Raw genomic sequence first — 21,164 nt, forward strand, 5'->3', positions numbered from 1 at the left:
AGCCACGTTAACAAATCGACAAGCAATCGGAGGAGCAGAACCTATCGGTGGCGGTGGGGAGGCGTCGATGGAAAGGTCCAACCTTCCCTCGAACCTCTGTGACCTTTCTCGGCCAGGTGGAGGGAGGGAGGGAATGCCACCTCCCCGTCCGCTAGTGTCGTCGCCAGGCCGGACGGAGGGCGGCGGGCGCTCGCTGCGGGGCCCGCAGTGCCCCTGCAGCCCGGAGGGCGGGCGGCCTCGCGGAGACCAGCACGGCTCTAGCGGGCGGGGGGAACAGCCGCCTGCTGCGACGTCCCGACAGTGCGAAACCTGCCGGAATCCTGCAGCGCCGGCGTCGGCCTCCAGACCAGCCGGCCGCGCAGCAGCGGGGCGGGGTGGGCCGTGCCCGCGCGGACCTGGCCCTCGAAGGGGTAGTGCAGCTGCTGGGTGCACCCAGCCCGAGCGCGCGGGGTGGGCGGGACGCCGACGCGCGTGAGCGCACAGCTAGCTACGGTGGCCTCATGGGCGCGCCGGAAGCGCCAAGCCGGACTTCCGGTCGGCGCGTGGGTGGAGGGGACTGGGTTCCGAGTTTCCGGGTGGGCGCGAGCGGCAGGGTCTGCGGCCCGCAGACTGGGCCATGGAGAAGTTGCGGCGCGTCCTGAGTGGCCAGGACGACGAGGAGCAGGGCCTGACCGCGCAGGTAGCAAGCGCGCCCGGCCGCGGCGAGGAGGGCGAGGGGGGCGTGGGGCGGCCGTGCTGGCCGGGGCCCGCGCGCTCTGCGGTCCGGGCCTGCCGGGCTCGGGAGCCTGGAGGAGGACGGGTCCCGACGAGCGGAGTCGTCTGCCGCGGCCTGAGGTCTAGCGAAGGCCTCTTAAAGGACGAGCGGCCCTGTGTCTGCACGGTCCCCGGGAGGCTGGGCGAGCCTGGTAAGCGCGGCTTCCCCGAGTTGAGAGGTGCGGTGGGGCTGCGCGGACGCGCTCGGGCGGGCGCCCCCTGGGCCCCGCGAGCGGAACTCCGAGGCCGGCTGCCGCTGGGGCCTTCCGCTGGTCTCCTGGGCGCTCTTGGCTCCTTGTCGCGTTTGTTCAGCGCTTCTCGGGGACAGGGTTCCGGGCCAGCCCGCAAGCCTACGGAGACTGTCCAGCCTCTGCCCTCGGTGACTCTTAAGAGGACTGCAGGAGCCCCGTAGATGACAACATCAGAAGTGACAGCCCCTATTCTGTGCTCTACGTTATGCTGTTTGTTCCACACTTGAGAGTGGCCATAGAGAGCCATGCGTGGCCACTTACATTTAAGTTAATTAAAATTTAATAAAATTTATAATTTAGTTCCGTAGTCGCACTGCCCTATATTGAACTTATATTTCAAGTGTTCAGTAGGCACGTGTGGACACTGTATGGGCAGTGCATGTTTACCACATTTCCACTCCAGGAAGGTCTGTTGCACAGTGCTGCTGAGAACCTTGGGGACATGAAATTGATATTGTCCTTTCTCTTGAGGCTACTATCTGGAGTTGAGCAAGATGTGTAGAGATTTGTGTTGACTAATGTTGTTCATTCAACAAATCTTCAAGTTCCCAGCTTTGCTTGGCACTGTTCAAGATGCTAGTTAGCAGTGACCAACACAAAGGCCTTTCCCACACGTTTTAATTGGGGAACATTTAATAAGCAAATGCATAATGCATCAGGCAGCACTAAGTGCTGAAGAAATATTCAGCAGGTCTAGGAGTGAGGGATTGCATATTGTGTAGGGTCTTGGAGGAGGCTTCCCTGTGGGGGTGGCATGTGAGTGTAGAGCTGCAGGCCTCTGGGAGAGTCATGGAGAAGGGTCCCAGAGAACCTTGTGTGTTCCTCAGATTCTAGGCTAAGACAAGGTGACTGGAGCAGAGGGAAAGAGACAGGCATAGGAGGTAATGGCAGGAATGGGATTGCCAAACCTGTTGTGTCTCCTACACTGTAGAAAAGATTGAGCTTTACTAAGTGTGGGATGGATGGCTTTTGGTTTTGAGCAGAGTGACAAAGTACCCAGTGGATTTAAAGGATATTTCTCGTTGCTCTGTGGAGAACTGACTGTAGAATATAGGTGGAAACCCAGAGGCTAGTCAGGAGACTAATGTAGGAAGTAGTCCCAGTAAGAGATGGCTCACTGGGTTGCTTGAATCCATAATAAAAATGACATTGGTGAAAATGGGCAGACTCTGTAAATGTCTTGAGTGTAGAGTTACAATATTTAGATTGAATGTGAGAGCAACAGGAGTCAAGCCTGCCTCTGTGGTTTTGAATTGAGTGACTGGAAAGATGGAGGCAACTTTAACTGGGATGGGGAAGGAGCAGATTCAGGGAAGAAAATCACTTCAGCATAGATGCTGTCTGAAGTGCCAGGAAACATGAAGTGGAGATGACAGGAAAGCATTTGAAGGTAAATTTCTGGAGTCATAAGGAGGAAATAAGAGAGACGAACTTGCAAAAGGGTTGGGTGTAAGTAGAAAAAAGTTGAGTCTAAGGTTTGAGACATCTCTGGATATCTCTGGTGTGTAAGGTAAGGGGGTGAGCAGGCGATAACAGGTGAGGAAGGAGAACCAACCTAGAGAGACATCCTAGGAAGGGGGGGAAGAGAGGGTTTCATATGCTACAATGGATCCCTTAAGAGCTGAGATTATCAATGGAGGTCATTGGTTTTGGTGGTTATGGCTCGGGAGAGAAGAAAGAAAGAGATGATGACTACAGTATCTCAGTGATTTTGCTGTAAGGCAAAGAAGTAGATAGTGGTGGGATGATAAAATAGGGTCATCTTTTTTTGCAGTGCTGGATATAGAACCCAGGGTCTGTTAGACAAATGTTGTTAGACTGCTTACCTATATCCCTAGACCCAACATTTTATTTTATTTATTTTTTTGGTACTGGTGATTGAACCCAGGGATACCTAAACACTGAGCCCCACCCCTTATTATTTTTTATTTTGAGACAAAGTCTCACTTAAGTTCTAAGGATGGTTTTGAACTTGCAATCCTCCTGCCCCAGCCTCCCAACATTTTATTTTTAAAGCTGGAAAATACTGGATGTTTCTGCAGACTTGCATGCGATCCAGGAAAGGAGAAAATTATGATTCAGGCAACACAGTACCTTTTCAGGGTGCCTCCTGGGCGTGTGGCAGTGATTGGGAAGCGTAGGATTAGATGGGCAGTGGGAAGAGAATTGTGCAAGCTGCTGGAAGCAGATGCAGACGCAGATGCAGATGTGGTAGGTGGAGCAGGTGAGTTCTTCAGTGATTCCTGAGCTGTTCTCACTGAAATAGGAAATAAGGTTCCCAGCCATGAGTCTGGAGGAGGTGGGTCTTAGAAGTCTAAGGAAGAGGTATAAAGTAGTGGTTCAGAAGACTGGGAGTAGTGAGTCCATAGGGAATCACAGTAGACTTGTAGTTCCTCATCCTCACCTGCTGGTAGTGGTCCTAAACTGAAAGTGAGAGTTGGCAAGGTGAGCATTTTCTCTCCAGCCACATTTGCAGTGGAAGTGCAGGACAGGGTTCAGATTTGTCTGGTGAATGCACATGGGGACTGACTGGGAGACCAACAGGGCATAGGGAGTTGGGATGGAGGGAAGGTGGTAGACCCTTGGACTGTGGATGTTGGTGGGTGGCTGACTAGAGGTGCTGGAAGGAAGGAGTGATGTCCAGAAAATGGGGTACTTGAACTTGAGGTTAGAGACTACTGTGTTCATGGTGTGCTTGCTAGTAATAGATATGAGATTTGGTGGTGGAAGAATAAGCTCATTGTGTCACCAGGACTGGGGTTCCAAGGAGGTTCCCTAAAAGGAAGTGGACCTCATCTTAGGCTGTGAGGATCCTTAATATTGTTGCAGTAAAGAATTTAAGTTTGGGACAAAGTGAGGCACAGATTGATTTTATTGAGAAAAAGAAAACAGTGCCCACCCAGAGGAAGGTGCTGGCTGCAGTTTAGCAAGGCACATTTATGCACATAATATTATAGTGCAGAGATGTGACTTAAGAGGGCATGTTAATCCTCATTTGTGTTGGTGACTGGACATGTTGACCATTACCCACTAAGGGCCACTTTCTGTTCTTCTTTGTTTTTGGTGGAAATTGTGAATCATTTCTCCACCAGGGTTCAGTGTTCTGCTTTGTGAGCTTAAACAGTACTATGTTGGTGTGACACCAAGAGTTTACTGGAGAGTGTGACATAGATGAAGTAATTAGACCCTAAAAATACAAATCATGAGAATTTGTTGAACAGAGGCATTCTCTGACCTGATTTTCTTTTAGGTCCAGGTGAGGAAAGAAGTTATTTATGGATTTGTGGCTAAGGTCTAATAATTGACTTAATAGTGCTGTTTGTGATCGAAGTTTGGGAAAATGACCTTTAAATCTGGACTTTTAATCCATGTGAAAGTAGGCTTTGAATCATGGCCCACTCTTGTTTTGTCCTACATGTCTGCTTTTTACCTATCCTTATGTCTTGTTGGGGACGTGATGTAATAGCCCTGGGATGGGGGTGGCCCTCTGCCAGCCGAGAAGCTGGGTGAGGCAGTGGGTGTTGTGAGGTGTTCAGAAGCCTGGGCTGTTTCATCCTGCTGAGGTGGCTTGAGTCCTTGGGAGATGCCAAGTAGCCAGAGTTCTGGGCCTTCCTTATGAGATGTCTGGAAGAATTCAAGAAGGGAGAGGCCTGTAAGTCCTGTCTTAAGAGGATCCCATTGTGTGTCCTCACGGTAGGACACCATTGAAGTAAATCCAGACTCTCCCATGGCCTCTCAGAGCTGCCCTGCCTGGCTTCCACCCTCCTCCTTTATGTCCCCAGGGCTCACCGTGTTCCAGCCATGTGCCCTCAGGCCAAGCCTCTTTTCTGGCAGTGGCATTTCTTTTTCTCTGAAGTGCCCCAGCCTGGCTCTTTTCAAGATTGTATTCCTTGCTCCTGTGTCTTCAGAGAGGCCCTTCCTGGTTGCGGTACTCATTACCCCTGTGCTTCCTCTATGTAACCTGCCCACTTCTGTCACTACCTTTGATTTGTTGTTGGCTTTTTGTCATTGAAACGTAAGGTCTTGTCTGTCCTGTCTACTGTTGTACATCCAGAGCCTATCAAGTATTTGCTACGCAGTATCTGTTCTCAAGACTTGCGGGCCAGACAGGTGAGTGCTGAGAGGTTGGACTTGAACAGCTGCTGGGAGAAGAGCATCTGTTGTTAGTCACATAGGAAGGATCTCACAAGGGAATGAGCTCCACAGGTCTTTTATTCACCCCAACTTTAATAAGTTGCAAGGTATCTCAGTCTCTTCTGGTTGTTCTAATAAGATACTTTAGCTAGGTGGTTTATAGACAACAAAAGTATATTTCTCACAGTTCTGGAGGCCAGAAGTCTAATACAAAGGTACCAGTAATCCTGTGTTTGGTGAGAGCTGCTTTCTGATTTGTAGATATACTTTCTTGCTGTGTCTTTTGGTTGAGAGGGACCAGGGAGCTCTCTGGGGCTCTGTTCCCATGACCTTATCACCTCTCAAAGATTCTACCTCCTTCCTTTATCACCTTGGTGTTTAGGGTTATAACACATGGATTTTGGAGGAACACAGGAACTCACAAGTTTTGAGACAAGTCGCTTGTGGATCGACTGTATTTACAAGTGGAAGTAATTTGTCTTAATGTTTCACTTAAAAGTTCATCACATGGAAGATGGTAATAAGAAAAAAACAACCTATTGTACAAATTAAGCTCTCTTTCCTTTTATCACAGGGTTGGAAGTATAACATCTGCTCTCATATTGTGGAATATGTATTTGGTCTTCCTCCTGCTTCTTGGCATACAACTCCTAAAATCCTTGGAATCTCTGATGCAATAGTGTTTTTCTGTATGCCAGTGAGTCGGCCTACAGGTAGCTTCAGGATGGGAGCTGATTCCCTGAAAGACCAAGGCAGGATTAGAGGATTTGGAACTATTAGTCTTGTCCTCCAGCCATCCAGGAGAGTTGAAGGTTGTCAGTCACCAGTGGCCAAAGATGTCATCTACCTATGCAGTGAAGGATAGGGCTCTGAGCTAACTGAACACAGAGAGGCTCCCAGAGGGTGTAAGCCCCAGTTGACCCTGGAGGCTCCATGCCCCTTACCTCGCCCAGTGCCTTTCTCTCCCCTGAATCCTATATGACATCCTTCATAATGAACCAGCGAAGGTAAGCAAGTGTCTCCCTGAGTTCCAAGAGCTGCTTTAGAGGAATCATGGAACCTGAGGAGGGGGTTTTAGGCAGTCGGTCAGAAGTGCAAGGAAAACAACAAACAATTGGCATCTGAGAGGCAGTCTTGGGGACTGGTCTTTGGGTCTGCATTGCACCCAGGTGGTGGGTGAGTTCCTGCTAGGTCCATGTGCAGTGGACTGCCTGCCTGGTGTGAGCAGGCAAGGCTGAGTTTGAGTTGATATGCCCTCTGTATCTTCAGAATTCCCTTACCTGTTGTACTTGCTGTTCCTTGTGGATCTTGAGGAGGTGGTTAGGGGGAGAGGAAAGAAGGTGAGGACAGGATCAGGAAGAAGCTCTTCCCTTCTGGGGAGAGGAAGCTGAGACTGCAGAGGGAGGGGATACAGGAACACTGGACATTTGAAGGCAGTGCCATAGGATGAGCTGCAGAGCCTGGCCCCCAGGGGAGTGTTGAGGGTCTGGTGCTGCTGAAGTGGAGATGAGACCATATAGGTCTAGGTGCTAGTGCCCTTGCCCAGCACTTAGAACAAGTAGCAGCACTCAGTATCCATTCTTTAAACCAGTAGGTGAGCACATGAATGAGTGTGCAGAGGGCGGAGGGTGACATCAGGAGAGATTTTGTATGTTTAAGATAGAAGAGGCTTAAGCATGTTTAAAAGTAGGTGGTCATGGTCTTAGGATGGTATACTAGAGAAAAACCCCATTAATGTTAATTTTGGAGAGTGTCTGAAGGACTGGGTCCTAAAACAGGTGGGCAGGACCACCAGAGCTAATAGGAGAAGACCTGACCTGGGAACCAGAGCAACGTGTAATTTCCACTGAAAAAGGTGAAGTCCAAGGACCTGATAAGGGCTCCCCCAAGGCCGAGGACCAGCCCAAGTGGTAGCTATTGAGTCAACTTGCTGCTGGGAGAAGTTTTATCATTAAAGCTACATACTGGATTTTGGCAGTGCAGTAGGAAGGGATTTCAGGTAGGAAGTGAGCCCTGGGAGTGGGAAGTGCGAGGAGTTGGGGAGGGTGGGGGAGGCCACTATAGGTTAGGGAAACAAAAAGACCAGGCTGTTCACATGGATACATCACAAGGATCAGAATAGGACTGAATGAGATAAGAAGAGCAGAGGTGACCAATTAAGAGGGTGAGGGTGGCTCTTGAGCTTGTGAGCTTGAGTAACTAGTGGGCAGTACTGCTTGGAATGGCCTTAAGGAGCAGGACCCCAAGGAGGTGTGGTGTGGACCCCATTCCAGAGGGTCTTAGACACTTCTGCTCATTTGCTTTGCTTTCTGATCTTTTTTTTTTTTTTCTTTTGACATCATTATTTTGAAAAAGGATAGGTAGGAATACTGGGTTTGGTGTAGGAATTGAAAGCCACAGCACATTTCCTTTCTTCCATGGCAGTAGCTGGGAACCAGCCCCAGACCCACTAGCACCCCCAGCCATGCAGTGGCTTAGCTCTGCTGTTGCTGGCTACAAATGAGCATCCCTAGTATGTTTTCCTCTCTTGTTTCCTGACTGGTTTTCTTTTTCTTTTATTAAGTGCAGTTTGGTTGCAGGCAGTACTTTGTTTACTGCAGCAGGAAGAAGGCCCTGAGAATGGGGAGAGGGGCCCTTACTCTTGAGGCCCTTTCTCTTTGCTTCCTCTTCTGTTGGTGACAAGTAAAATAATTGGTGGCAATTGAAGGGGAGGGGGATAGCAGTTTTAAAGAGTTTGTATTTTTGTCCTAAGACTAAGTGATCACCAAAGTTGCTGCTTTAGTGGGATAGTTCCTCATCCCATTGTTTCCCAACAAGGTCAAAGAAGAAAATAGCACATAGATCTTATGCAAAACATAGGAGGGGGTGGCCCTTTCTCTTACTTAGAAATGCAGAGCCAGGTTTTCTTGCATGTTGAAGCATTGTAGAATTTTCTTACTTAAGAGTCAGGAAATCTGTGGTGTTTTTTTTTTTCCTGTACCTGGAACACAAGTCATTTGCTTATGAATTTGATTATTCTGTATTTACAAATGGAAATAATTTATCTTTATTTTCATTTTAAAGATCATCACATAAAAGATGGCAATGATAGGCAAAAGACCTATTGTACAGTTAGCCATGCCATTCCACTACTGCAGGAAAAATAAATGGAAAAATGAACCGTTGAACATGGAAACAATGGGGTGACTTAAGTTTGCAAAGGAAAGTTAAATGAATGTTTTTTCTTTTCCACTTAAATCCTGACATCATTGTAGTTTCACGTCATTAGTAATCATGATCAGTGTACTATTTCCACTTTTTAATTGACATAAAAGTTGTGTATATTTATGGTGTGCACCATGATATTTTGATATATGTATACATATATTGTGGAATGATAGAATGAAACTATGAATGTTTCTAATTTTTTTAAAATGAAACATTTTTTAAAAATTAAATAGTGTGAAGGCTTTAGGTTGTATTCTGTTCTAGGTAGTTAAAATGTACTTGGTATATGTTTTTTCTGATCAGAATGAAATTTAGATGTTCTCGTAGACAAGTTCATTCATTATCTAAAACCAGGTAATTTGTTTGGCTATGACATTGCTGAAAATGTTTATGAGTTAAAGCAAACTTTAAAAAAAAATGTTAAAAGTGATTTGTGTGATATTGACATAGTACTTAGTATTTTGTCTGATTTTCATGCTGCATGTGGATTCTCAGCTTGACTACTGAGGTAAGGCTGTAACCAAACGTATTGTGAGCTGTTGTATATAAACTTCCTGATTTCGTTTCATTATTCTTGAAAATACATTATAAGCATATGGTCTTATTTTTAAGTGTTATAATAATGTAAGTTAGAAATTTAAATTTGGGGATTTAATTCAAGACTGTTAGCGCGCTTGCCTGGCATGCGTGCGGCCCGGGTTCGATCCTTAGCACCACATACAAACAAAGACGTGTCCGCCAAGAACTAAAAAATAAATATTAAAAAAATTCTCTCTCTCTCTCTCTCTCTCTAAAAAGAAAAAAAAAAAAAAAGACTGTTGACAGTTGTTCATATTCACTGGGAAGATAAGTTTTAATAGTGCCTTGGTAGTCTAAATTCACTAGGTCATCACTGTACTGTTCAAAGTATGCTTCTGCTTCTTCCTACATAATTGGGTTAGAATTTGCATGGCATGTAGCTAGTCTTTTCATGGTGGAAGAGGTATCTAAGGCTCTTGAGAGCTTTTTGAGAGTGGATGTTGTCCAGAGGTACTGGTGCCTGCCCAGGCGTCCTGCTCAGGCCCTGCAGTGTCCTTTGCTGCTGCCCCCTGTAAGTCTTGCAGTCACCCACTGGGGAGGGGTTGCAGAGCGCCAGCCTGCCTTAGGCAGCCCTTCACTCTTGCCACTCATCACCAGGGCCCAGGCGGACCTCCAGCTGAAACACTGCCTTTTTTGGTACCTTCTGCTTCCCTTGCAGCCTCCCTCATTCCTCTTAAAGGATTCTGCTGAGAACAGTTCTTGTAGGAGCATCCCATCCCAGGCTTTAAGACCTGCAGAAGTTGAGGGAATGTAGGATGAACCCTGTGTGCCCCACCCAGCTTCAGTTACCACCTGTTGCCTGCTTTGTCTTATCTTTCCCACTTTACATCCTCAAGTGTGTCACAACATACCTCACACATGATGTCATTTTATCCAGATCAGTATCATCTATGGGCCTGAACAGGTAAGGGCTGTACTAACTACTACTACCAAATCTGGCAAAATTACGTTATTCCTCGGTGTCACCTGATACAGACCATGTTCATATGTCCTCCACCACCGTGGTAGTGACACTACAATGTACAAAAGAAATCAAAGGTTCAGTGTATGTGTTAAGGTAAAACATTGCTATAAGTTAGAATAATCAGTTTAGTGCATGGTGATTTAAGAACATGTTCTCAATTGTCCCTTCTTCCCTTAGGTCCTGGATGCCTCGTCTCTTAGTTTCAACACCAGATTGAAATGGTTTATCATATGCTTTGTGGCTGGCATTTTCTTTTCTATTCTTGTGAGTTAAGGCTTTATATTGCTTAATTATTTTTATTTTGTATTAGATTAATATCCCATTTGGTACAAATAAGCAATCTGCTTTATCTGAATTCCAGTTAAGACTGTTTTGATGGAGCATAGTCACCTGAAATAAAGGGATAGAGATTAATAAAAAGATGCAGAAATCAGTAGTTCGGGGAGTTCTAAGAATTATTGAAATAATTTTAAGAAAAATCATGCCTCACATGCGAGAGGCCCAGGTTCAATCCCCAGCTCTGATAAGAAAACAAAAGAAAAATCAACACGAGTTAAGAGAACTGGAAAGTCAAAAATTTAGATATGTTTATTACTTTTTTTTTTTTTTTTTGGTACCGGAGATTGAACTCAGGGGCACTCAACCACTGAGCCACATCCCCAACCCTTTTTTGTATTTGATTTAGAGACAGCATCTCACTGAGTTGCTTAGCGCCTCACCAATGCTGAGGCTGGTTTGAACTCACAATCCTCCTGCCTCAGACTCCTGAGCTGTTGGGATTACAGGGGTGAACCACTGTGCCCGACTTTATTACCTTTTTTAACTGGCCATTTAAAATGGATGTTTACTTTAAATAGCATAAGATTTACTGAACAAATACAAAGACAGTTTTCTTCTGGCTTATTTATATATGTTTAGGAAAATAGGCAGAGGATTCAATTTAATGTATATCATTGAAAATTAACTGTTTTTACTATGTAACTGGACTCATTTCTATTTAAACATTATGTTATATAATACAGTGTTGCTACTGTATTACTGTAGTAACACTTACATTTTAAGCCTTTAAGATTATAAAATCATTTTTACCTTATTGTAATGTCTGACTCAGGGAACTGGATTGCTGTGGCTTCCTGGAGGCGTAAAGCTTTTTGCAGTGTTTTATACCCTTGGGAATCTTGCTGCATTAGCCAGGTATGGATATAATTTAGCTTCTCAAAATAGCTTGTTTGCTGTCACTTCCAAATTTGCCTTTCTCATAGCACTTTGCTAATAGGATGTTTCCATAGGTCTACACATGTTGTAAATTCAGCCAGACTTTATTCCATAAATACCTAGTGATTCCGGCCATGTGGCCAGCTACCATAATACAGAGTACTACTATGAGTAGCCAGCATTTGTAGGAGCATGTATTGTGCACCAGGGACTATTCTGAGTGCATGGTGTCAGGATAGCAGGTTTATGGGGCAGGTACCAGTATCGTATTTAGCTGGAGATGGTAGTGCAGAGGGGGCAGGTCACTTGCTCACCATTTGATAAGTTGCCTGGGGCAGACACAGGGCTCCAGAGCCCTGGCTTGTAGTGGCTATGCTGTAGTTCTTCTCTTGTGGAGCTTGGGTTTTATGAGGGAAAAATCACACAGTAAGCCAGAAAAAGATCTGAAGTTGTTGGTACAGGGCAGAGAACATAAAATTGGTGCCCCAGCAATGACAGGGTAGCTGTATTAGGTTGGGGTTTGAGGTTTCCTAATTTATAAAAGCAGACATTTATTCCCTATAACTTCAAGGGCTAGGAAGCCCAAGGGCTAGGGTTCAGTTGTCTGGTGAAGGCCACATCCTGTGGGGGGCGGGGTGAATGCCCCCTTCCCCTCCCTCACATGGTAGGAGAATGGAAAAGCAAGCCTCTGGGGACACTTGTTTGTTGCACCCTACTCTTGCTCCAGGGAGCGGCCCAGGCCTCCTCACCTCTCATGATGCAGTGGAGTTGTTGGCACAGACTGTAGTTTATCTGCTGGAAGAATTGGCAAGTGTCCTGTAAAATCAACGAAAAGCAAAACAGATTGAGGGAGAGAGCTAACAAGGTTTCTTTTTTTAAAAGTTTATTTTTGTTTAGCCAGACAAATGAACGTGATCTCTGTTATTTTTTTTCCAAATAGTACGTGCTTTTTAATGGGACCTGTGAAGCAGCTAAAGAAAATGTTTGAAAAAACTAGAGTACTTGCAACAGTCATTATGCTTGTAAGTAAATATTGGCAGTTTTAAAAAACGTATGTTGTAGTGTTTTTCATTATTATGTCCTCAAGGCCGTGTTGTTAAAGAATTTGAATTATAGAGTGTTGTCTAAAGTTATTGGCTTGAAGAAGCCTGCTTACTATTTTTGTAGCTCTGTAATTATAATTATAACAAAGACTGGAGCTGGGTATGTTTTCATTTTCAAGCCTATAGATTGTTGGATGGTCTGTAATCTTTGGAGGGTTAGGAGTAGAAGACAGGTGACTTCTGAGTCTACCTCTCAGGTAGAATTAGCATATTTGTCGTTTGGTTTTTGTCCCTTCCCTATTTACTAGTGGACAAATAATTCTGCTAATATGGCTTCTGTGACCACACCTTTAAGTTGCCCTTCATTGCATTGGGGGTTCTGTTCCTATCAGTCATCACTCTTAAATGACATGTTCTCTTTATCTTAAACCAGGGGTGGGGGGTATGAAAGCCACACTTATAGTCAGAAAGTTTCCATCATCGTACATTTTGAATTTTAGCTGAAAATGAGTGTTTTGTGTGAGATGGGTAGAGGAACCCTTCCTCCACTTCATCATCCTGCCTCTGGTTCGAGCTTATCTATTCTGCTTCTCTTATATATATATATATATTTTTACTTAAAACATTTGTGCTATTTAAAGAATTTAAACATAAGCATTAGCCAATAAGTGTTACTTTACTTTTAACTGTTAACATTAGCTTTTCAAATACAACTCATTTTTAGCTTCTTTATTCAACTTTATGCTTTTTATTATCATTTTTATAACTCTTCCAGTTGTTTTGAATGTCCTATATTAGCATTTATATCAACATATGTCTTAGCATTTAACTTTACCTAAGTTACTAGGAAACTATCTCCTACTGTTAGACTACAGGATGTTTTTATTCCACTAAGATTTTGCTTGGATTTGTTTTATTTACAATATCCTGGCATTTATGATTAACAGTTTTAGTAGTATACCTTAAACCAACACATGCAGTGAAGAGAATGTTAGACTGCAGCAAGTATCCCCCAAGGGACCATAGCTCCGTGTGACACATTGTGGAACAGCTCAACCTGTCTAGCTCGCTATTGACATGGAGATTTGTTTCTCACTCAGCCCCCTATGCCTGCCAGCCCTATGTCAGGTGTGTCACAGAAAATCCTTCTAATATTTTGAGCAGGTGGATAGGTGCACCTCTTTAAAGAGAAGAAAACGTCTAGATGGGCCCACTGGTTAGCAAGGACCCGTCCTAGGTTATAGGTATCAGAACTAGGGTCCCTTAGGTCTCTAGCTTAGACCTCCAGCCTGCTTGTGAAAACATAGGGTGGCTGAAGTTGCTTTCATGAGGATGTGGAATGATAATGTAATCTTTTGTATGAAAAAAAATATTAGGGTCACTATGTAAAATTCAATACAGTTGAACTTACTATGTACTGCCAGTTGTGCTAATGCTAACCATTGGCACTGTTATTAAATTTTAATAGGAGCATAAGAATAGCTTTTTGTCATTCTAAATATTCTTAAACCTCAAAAGTTCTTTCAGTTTAATCAAACATTTATTAGGTGCTTTACTGTGCCAAGGAGTATTGCAGTCAGGGACTTCAAGTAAAAGAATAGTCGTGGAAGATATGTGTAAAACTAGTCCGCTGTCTCATTGTTTTAGTTGTAAGATATATTGCCTATGCAAGTGAATGCAAGGTAGTCAGTGTGTTTTTATTAGACTTTGAAGATCTCACATTTATTACTTATCTTCCCTTCCTGTAGCTCTGCCTCATATTCACCCTGTGTGCCGCCCTTTGGGTAAGTTGCATCAGATTGCTAGCTTTCTGCCAACTGTCCCCGCTGTACCTGAGGTGTTCTTACATCATCATCTCAAAATGACTCCCAAGTTCGGTTTCTTAGGACCTACCAAAGATCAGGTGTTCTTAAAACATGAATTGGCAACATCTAGTTGGCTGGACATAAGGTAGATACTGCTGCCCATAAGATAGATAGAGGAGGTTGTTAACAAGTGGGTCCCCTTGTGTGCACTTACACTTAGGCTGTGTTGATGCCTCTGACCACACCTGGATGGGGAGAGGCCCAGGCAGATGCCTGGGTCCTCTGCTGTACATGGGCTGTGCTTTTCATGCTGGTACAGGAGGAAGCAGCAGTGAGCAAGTGCAGTGATGAATGACAGGTAGGCAGGCCAATAGTAGAGAGGCCTGGAGAACAGACCATTAGCAACAAGGAACAGCCGAGTCTCAGTCACTCCTGTACCACTTGTGAGTAAGCAAGCAGCTCTTCATTAGCTCTTGAAGAAATTATAACAATTCATTTTATTTATTGGTGTGCCTGATTCTTCATTATATTTCTTTACTTACAATCCTTTGCCTCCTTCCCAAGAGATTTTGAGGCAGTTCTCGAGTGGTCAAGAAAACATCACATTTTAAAAAGAAAGGGTATTGTACAATATATTTTAGAAATATTCTAGCTGGGTGCAGTGGTACACACCTGTTATCCCAATGACTCAGGAGGCTAAAGCAGGAGGATCCCACAAGTTCAAAGCCAGCCTCAGCAACTTAGCAAGGTATTTTGCAACTCAGTGACCCCTGTCTCTAAAAAATACAAAAAAGGGCTGGGGAATGTGGCTCAGTGGTTAAGCACCCCTGGGTTTAATCCCCGGTACAAAAAAGAAAAAAAGAAATATTCTATAAAGCCAGTCATGGTGGTACATGCCTATAATCCCAGTGTCTTGGGAGGCTGAGGTAGAAGGATCGCAAGTTCAAGGCCAGTCTGGGCAACTTAGTGAGATCTTGTCTCAAAATAAAAAGTGTTGGGAATGTGGCTCAGTTGTTAAGCACCCTTGGGTTCAATGCCCAGTTACCACCCCCCACCCCACCAAAAAAATTCTGATTTTCTTTTTTTATTCTGAGCATTTAAGACTGGCTTTAGTTATATGAGATGCCTTCTAGACTTCATTTTCCAAAAATAAAAGAATTTTTTTTTTCTTTTGGTACCAGGGATTGAACCTGGGATGCTTAACCATTGAACTACATCCCCAGCCCTTTAAAAAGAAATTATTTTGAGATATAGGGTCTTGCTAAGTTACCTAGGGCCTTGTTAAGTTGCTGAGGTTGGCTTTGAACTTGCAATGTCTCAGCCTCTCGAGCCAGTGGGATTACAGGCATGTGCTACTGTGCCCAGCTAAGAATGTTCTTAAATAATTTTTGCACATCCCTGGGGAAAACTGATTTCCTATTTTTGGAATAGTATAGCAGCCTGCTTGTAAAAAGATTCGCAATAAGTAAATAAAAATAAAAAATAATTATAAGGATAGAAGTGTAGCTTGGTGATCGAGCATTTGCTTAGCTTACTCAAGGCTCTGGGCTCAACCCCAGTACCACAAAAAAGTAAAAAATAAAAATAACGATAGTCAAGAAATTGTCAAAATAGATTATTTTAATGCACCCATGGAACTATTTATATTCCAGAAGATCATAGTAATATACAGTTCTCCTTCAAAAAAATCATTCAAAAGGAGCAAGGGGAATGAGTAAGTAAATTCCACAAGAAATATGAATTTAACTAAGTGGGATTTTAAATATTGATTCTGGAAAAGTTGACATTAATGTCAAAGACCTAACCTTTAAAAGTTTTATATTTTCAGCCTGTGCACAACTATTTTAGTGAAGTTTATTTAATGTCATATATTTTGCAGTATTTAAATTAATAGTTAAAGACACTTTTTGAAAGGAAATATACTTTATGGATATTTAAGTTTCTTAAATCAGACTACAATTTAATAAAGAAAATAAAATATCTACATTTTAAAGGGGAAGAAGAATTGAACTTAATTGTACAAAGTATTTTTTAAAAATTTGAACTCACCATTCTCTGTTTTTGCTATCGTTAGTGGCATAAGAAGGGACTGGCCTTACTATTCTGCATATTGCAGTTCTTATCAATGACCTGGTAAGTCTTTTATTACACTAGTTAAAAAGCTAAAGTGACTTGAAATGTTATAAACATTTTGTTTGGAACCTGTAACGCCCTAAAAATGGGGGTTAGAAGCATATGCTATGGAACCAGATCTCCTGCAAGACCAAGGGAACGGAGGTTTGGGGTGAATCCTTTTGTTCTTGACAGCATGCTTCAGTGGTACCTTGGGAGAGCTGTGGAGTTGGTACACTGGTAGTGGGCGGGGAGTGGGAGTGTTCTCACGAAGTTACAGAGCAGTGCGTTCCATGAAAGAAAAATAAGAAATGTAGGGGATGTCACATGGATCCATCAAAAAGGCGAAATGCGGGACACGCCCAGGAGGATCAGTTTACTGGGCATTCTGCTCCCTGTTGCTGGGTGATCAGTCACAGGAAGAATTTATTCCCGTATGGCCCCGTAAAGGCTGGAGTTTTCCTCTACATGGCAGCGATTATGTTACTTGTTAAGAACTGCTTTTGAGCTGTGTCTCTCCTGGAAGTTTCTTCTCCCTCTTCTCTGAATGTTGAGGTGCCCTTCTCCTGGTCAGACTCTCCTTGCAACCCTTGTGTGTCTTGCACTGCAGCTCATCTTTTTTTTATTTTTATTTGTTTTTTTTTTTTTTTTTTTTTTTAGAATTTTTTAATATTTTTTTTTTTTTTTAATTTTCGGCGGACACAACATGTTTGTTTGTACGTGGTGCTGAGAATCGAACCCAGGCCTCACGCATGCCAGGCGAGCACACTACCGCTTGAGCCACATCCCCAGCCCTGCAGCTCATCTTCCTGCAGGCGGGCAGTACATGTTGTCTGCTTAAAGGTGTCCCTAAGGCTAGCTCCTTGCCTCTTCTGTGTTGGATGGATTAGAGTGCTTTTCTTGTTCTTTTAAAGCCCTGTCTTGCTTGTCGTAACCCCTTCCTAGTTCAGTTGTTTCAGATCTCCTGTTTGTTGTCACCCATCCTGGGATCAGTCATTGTTTTGGCCTAATTCCCATCCTTCCCTGATAGATTTAACATCAATGAATGTTAAATATCGTTCTCTACATATTTCAAAATAACTATGCTGTTATATATAGTGTTATATTTTACTTTTTCATTAGAATCTGAAGAAATTTAATTGAATCTCTTATTTTCTCTAATATTCTACCTTGTATTATCTAATCTATACTCAATAATTGATTCATCCCCAAAGGAAAACATAATTAACATTGTTATTTTACAAGTTCCTATTTTTTTAAAAAATAACTTAAGAGAATAACTTTTTTATTATAAGAAGCTCAAACTTCAGTATGCATCAGAATCATCTAGGGAGTTTTTGTTAATGTTGGTCTGGGCGCGTAGCTCAGTAGTAGAGGCTCACCCAGCTTGCTTAAGGCCCTGGGTTTGGTCTTACAGACAGAGAAAGCACAGAATGCTTGATAAAGCAATCTTGTGATTGAGGAGGTCACAGTGGGGCCTCGTGATCCACACCCCACCGCCCCCTCCCTGTACCGGGGATTGAACCCAGGGGGAACTTTGCCACTGACCTATATCCTCAGCCCTTTTTATTTTTTATTTTGAGATATGCCTCACTAAATTGCTGAGACTGGCCTTGAACTTGATCCTCCTGCCTCAGCCTTTCAAGTCACTACATCTCCCAGCTAGTGATTTACGCCTTAACAAGCTCTCAGATGGTGCTGCTGATGTTCTGAGCTCACATCTTGAGAACCATGATATAGTATTCTGCTGCCATGCTGGTCATGGTGCTAGCCATTGCCACTTGGCACAAAGGAAGCTATGATGTAGAACAAGTGTCAACATATTGAATTTTTCTTGCAGGTATAGTCTGTCGTACATCCCATATGCAAGGTGAGTTTGTTTGAATTCTGTCTTATTCTTTCTGGTCCTTTAACTATTTTTACACAAATACATAAATTTAAATAATTTTTATATTAAAACATTGTTTAAGAACTTTTTCAGTTGTCTTTGGCTACGTTTTTGCTTAAAGAAATAAAAAGAAGGTTGTCATATAAAGTATCTCTGTTGATGCGTTCTTCAGGCTGGAAATTTACTCCTATCTTACCTCATGAACTTTCTCAGTAAGGGAATTTTTACAAGAGATTCTGGATCCTTCTATAGCTCTGCATGTTCAGTAAGTAGGATGCAGAGACTCTGGTAAAAAATATTCTGCTTTTGAACAAAATGGGAAAGTTACTAGAAAATGGCATATGATATATAGATGTTTTTAGCAGCAGAAACATCTGTAATCTGCATGTCAAGAGATGACAGTTAATTCCTAACATTTTCCAGAGCAGTATATTAGTTTTAGTTGGGGAAGAAAAACAAAACTAATTCCAGCCTTCAACTTGATAGATTTAGAAAAAGGTTCTGGTCACCATTTGACCCAGTTATCCCTCTCCTTGGACTATATATACCCAAAGGACTTAAAAACAGCATACTACAGGGACACAGCCACATCAATGTTTATAGCAGCACAATTCACAATAGCTAAACTGTGGAGCCAACTTAGATGCCCTTCAGTGGATGAATGGATTAAAAAAATGTGGCATATATACACAATGGAATTTTACTCAACAATAAAAGAGAATAAAATCATGGCATTTGCAGGTAAATGGATGGCATTGGAGAAGATAATGCTAATTGAAGTTAGCCAATCCCAAAAAACCAAATGCCGAATGTGTTCTCTGATATAAGGAGGCTGACTCATAGGGGGTTAGGGAGGGAGAGCATGGGAGGAATAGATGAATTCTAGATAGGGCAGAGGGGTGAGAGGGAAAGGGAGGGGGCAGGGGATTAGCAAGGATGGTGGAATATGATGATCATTATTATCCAAAGTACATGTATGAAGACACTAATTGAGTGTCAACATACTTTATATTCAAACAGAGATATGAAAAATTGTATACCCGTATTGTGGTATATATGTGTAATAAGAATTGTAATGCATTCTGCTGTCATTTTTTTTTTTAAATCAATAAAAAAAAAAAAAAGAAAAATGTTCTGGTGAGGCATGGCTTTGTTTCTTTGTAAAATTTGGAAACCTATGTATTTTAAAAGCCAGCAAAATTATATACCTAATATGAACAGTGAAGGGAATTGGTAGAATTTCTATTTTTAAATTTTTATTCCACTTTAAAAAAAGAGAAAAAGCAGAAGAGTCCCTTACAGATGAGAAGACTGTAGAACAGGGTCCACGTGGTAATTGTACTTCAGCAACTTGGCTAGGAGCCTCTCCGTTTTGAGAGGTACTGTCCACCCCTGCCTTGCATGAGAATGCATAGACAGGGCACAGCTTCTGGAAAATGACCCACCCCTTCCCAAGGAGTTAGGATCCTGCACTGGAAAATAATATGCAAGAGAAGCCTCAGATTTTATTATTGTAAATTTTAACAGTCTAGACTGGAGCCATGGCTCAGTGTTAGAGCACTTGCCTAGCGTATGTGAGGTACTAGGTTCAATTCTCAGCACTGAATATAAATAATTGTCCAATGACAACTAAAAAAGTAGTAAAAAAAATTTTTTTTAAAAGAGAGAGAAAAAGAATTTTTAATATTTTTAGTTTTCGGCGGACACAACATCTTTATTTGTATGTGGTGCTGAGGATCGAACCTGGGTCGCACGCATGCCAGGCGAGCGTGCTACCGCTTGAGCCACATCCCCAGCCCTAAAAAAATTTTTTTAAAAAATTAAACAGTCTAGGTAAAAGGGTTTTTAAAAAATGAATAGACATTCTAAGTAGGAGTTCAAACATATGGTTATAAAAGTGTGAAAGTTTGGGAATTGTTAAGATGCAATAATAAGCATTTTGCTTTTAAAATCCAGTTTCTTCGTTCTTTTTAAAAGTTAATTCTTTTGTCAGTTTTGGTATTTATATTTATTTCTTCGAGTTAAAATCAGCATATGTGCTGGTAAAGATTTTCTAAATAACATTTTAAAAGTTAGCAAAATATTTAAGTCTCAGCTTTTGATTTTAACTGATATTCAAAACCGTGTAGTTGATCAACGTGCTGGAGCCCACCAAGCCCATTGTAGAAAGGCATCTGAAAGTTTGGCAGGGAAACCTGGAGCAGACTGGTTACATTCTCTGCGCTTTCCTTCCTCTTGTCACAGGGATGCAGTACTTAAATGCTGCTCTTCTCTTCTAAGTTGAAAATCAGAAACTGTTCCTGGAAAAGCACCTTGGGATGCTGAGAGTCCCTTGCTAGTGAAGCACACTGTTCCTGGTGCAGTGGTCACTCCAGCAACAACCACAGGACAGCGTAAGCCCTTCTGCGTACTGGTCAGACCACACACTGTTAAAAAGCTAAATGTGCCTAGCTTTAACTTTGCTGTATCATTAACATGCTCTTCCAAAGATAAAGAGATTTTAATCATTGCCAATTTTAAATAATTTTAGCCAGTTTTTTAAATCTTTTAAAAATGTGAATATTTAAGGGAGAAATCTGTGCTGTGAGAAATCCTTAGCTTATTTGGCTTTTTAAAAGTGTCTATGTTTTTAAGACATCCCTTTTTTTTTTTAAACTTTAAAAATGTGAAACTTTTTACTGTAAGCTTAAAATTGCTTATTACATGTAATAAAAATAATATATGTGTATATATCTTTAAAATTTGAAATAAACCCATCCTTGGGAAAAACAATAACATCTTCTGTGTTGAATTTGTAGTATTTTAAGTGATTCAGTTCAACAGAATTTAGTCAGGCATTATATTCTTTCTGTAGAAAAATAAATACAAAAAAGAAAAAAAAAAAATACAGTCTCTGTCCTGGCTGTGATGGTGGTGGCTGGGTGAGTCCTCTCAGGTGCCAGCAAGGACAGGAGGCTGCCTCCACCTGTGGGCAGGGGTAGAAGTGGGGGGGTGGGAGGGGTTGGCTGCCCCAAAGTGCCTGAGGGGGCCTTCAAGGGTAGTGGTAGCCTGACACTAACTGCTCCCCCTCAGGTGCCCATGGGTTGACCCTCGCCTGGTCAGGGGCCAACAGGAATGGATTTACAGGGAAAGGCTTGGACACTGTAAGCATGGCAGTGTAACGAGAAGGCTGTGTGTTGAGAGTTAGGGGAAAGGCCTGCAAAGGGCCGTGGG

General features: G+C 42.7%; 1 protein-coding gene across 1 annotated transcript; it reads left to right on the forward strand.

Annotated features, from left to right (window-relative positions):
- The first annotated feature begins 530 nt into the window (after window positions 1-530).
- Sft2d1 (SFT2 domain containing 1) lies at window positions 531-20,726 on the forward strand. Its single transcript, XM_027939504.3, has 8 exons — window positions 531-679; window positions 10,066-10,152; window positions 11,000-11,082; window positions 12,044-12,125; window positions 13,895-13,930; window positions 16,026-16,084; window positions 17,904-17,933; window positions 20,196-20,726. The coding sequence occupies exons 1-8, from the start codon at window positions 617-619 to the stop codon at window positions 20,233-20,235; spliced, it is 480 nt and encodes a 159-aa protein (XP_027795305.1). The 5' UTR covers window positions 531-616; the 3' UTR covers window positions 20,236-20,726.
- The last annotated feature ends 438 nt before the right edge of the window (window positions 20,727-21,164 follow it).

The sequence above is a fragment of the Marmota flaviventris genome, chromosome 6 (assembly GCF_047511675.1).
Source record: "Marmota flaviventris isolate mMarFla1 chromosome 6, mMarFla1.hap1, whole genome shotgun sequence".
NCBI lineage: Eukaryota > Metazoa > Chordata > Mammalia > Rodentia > Sciuridae > Marmota > Marmota flaviventris.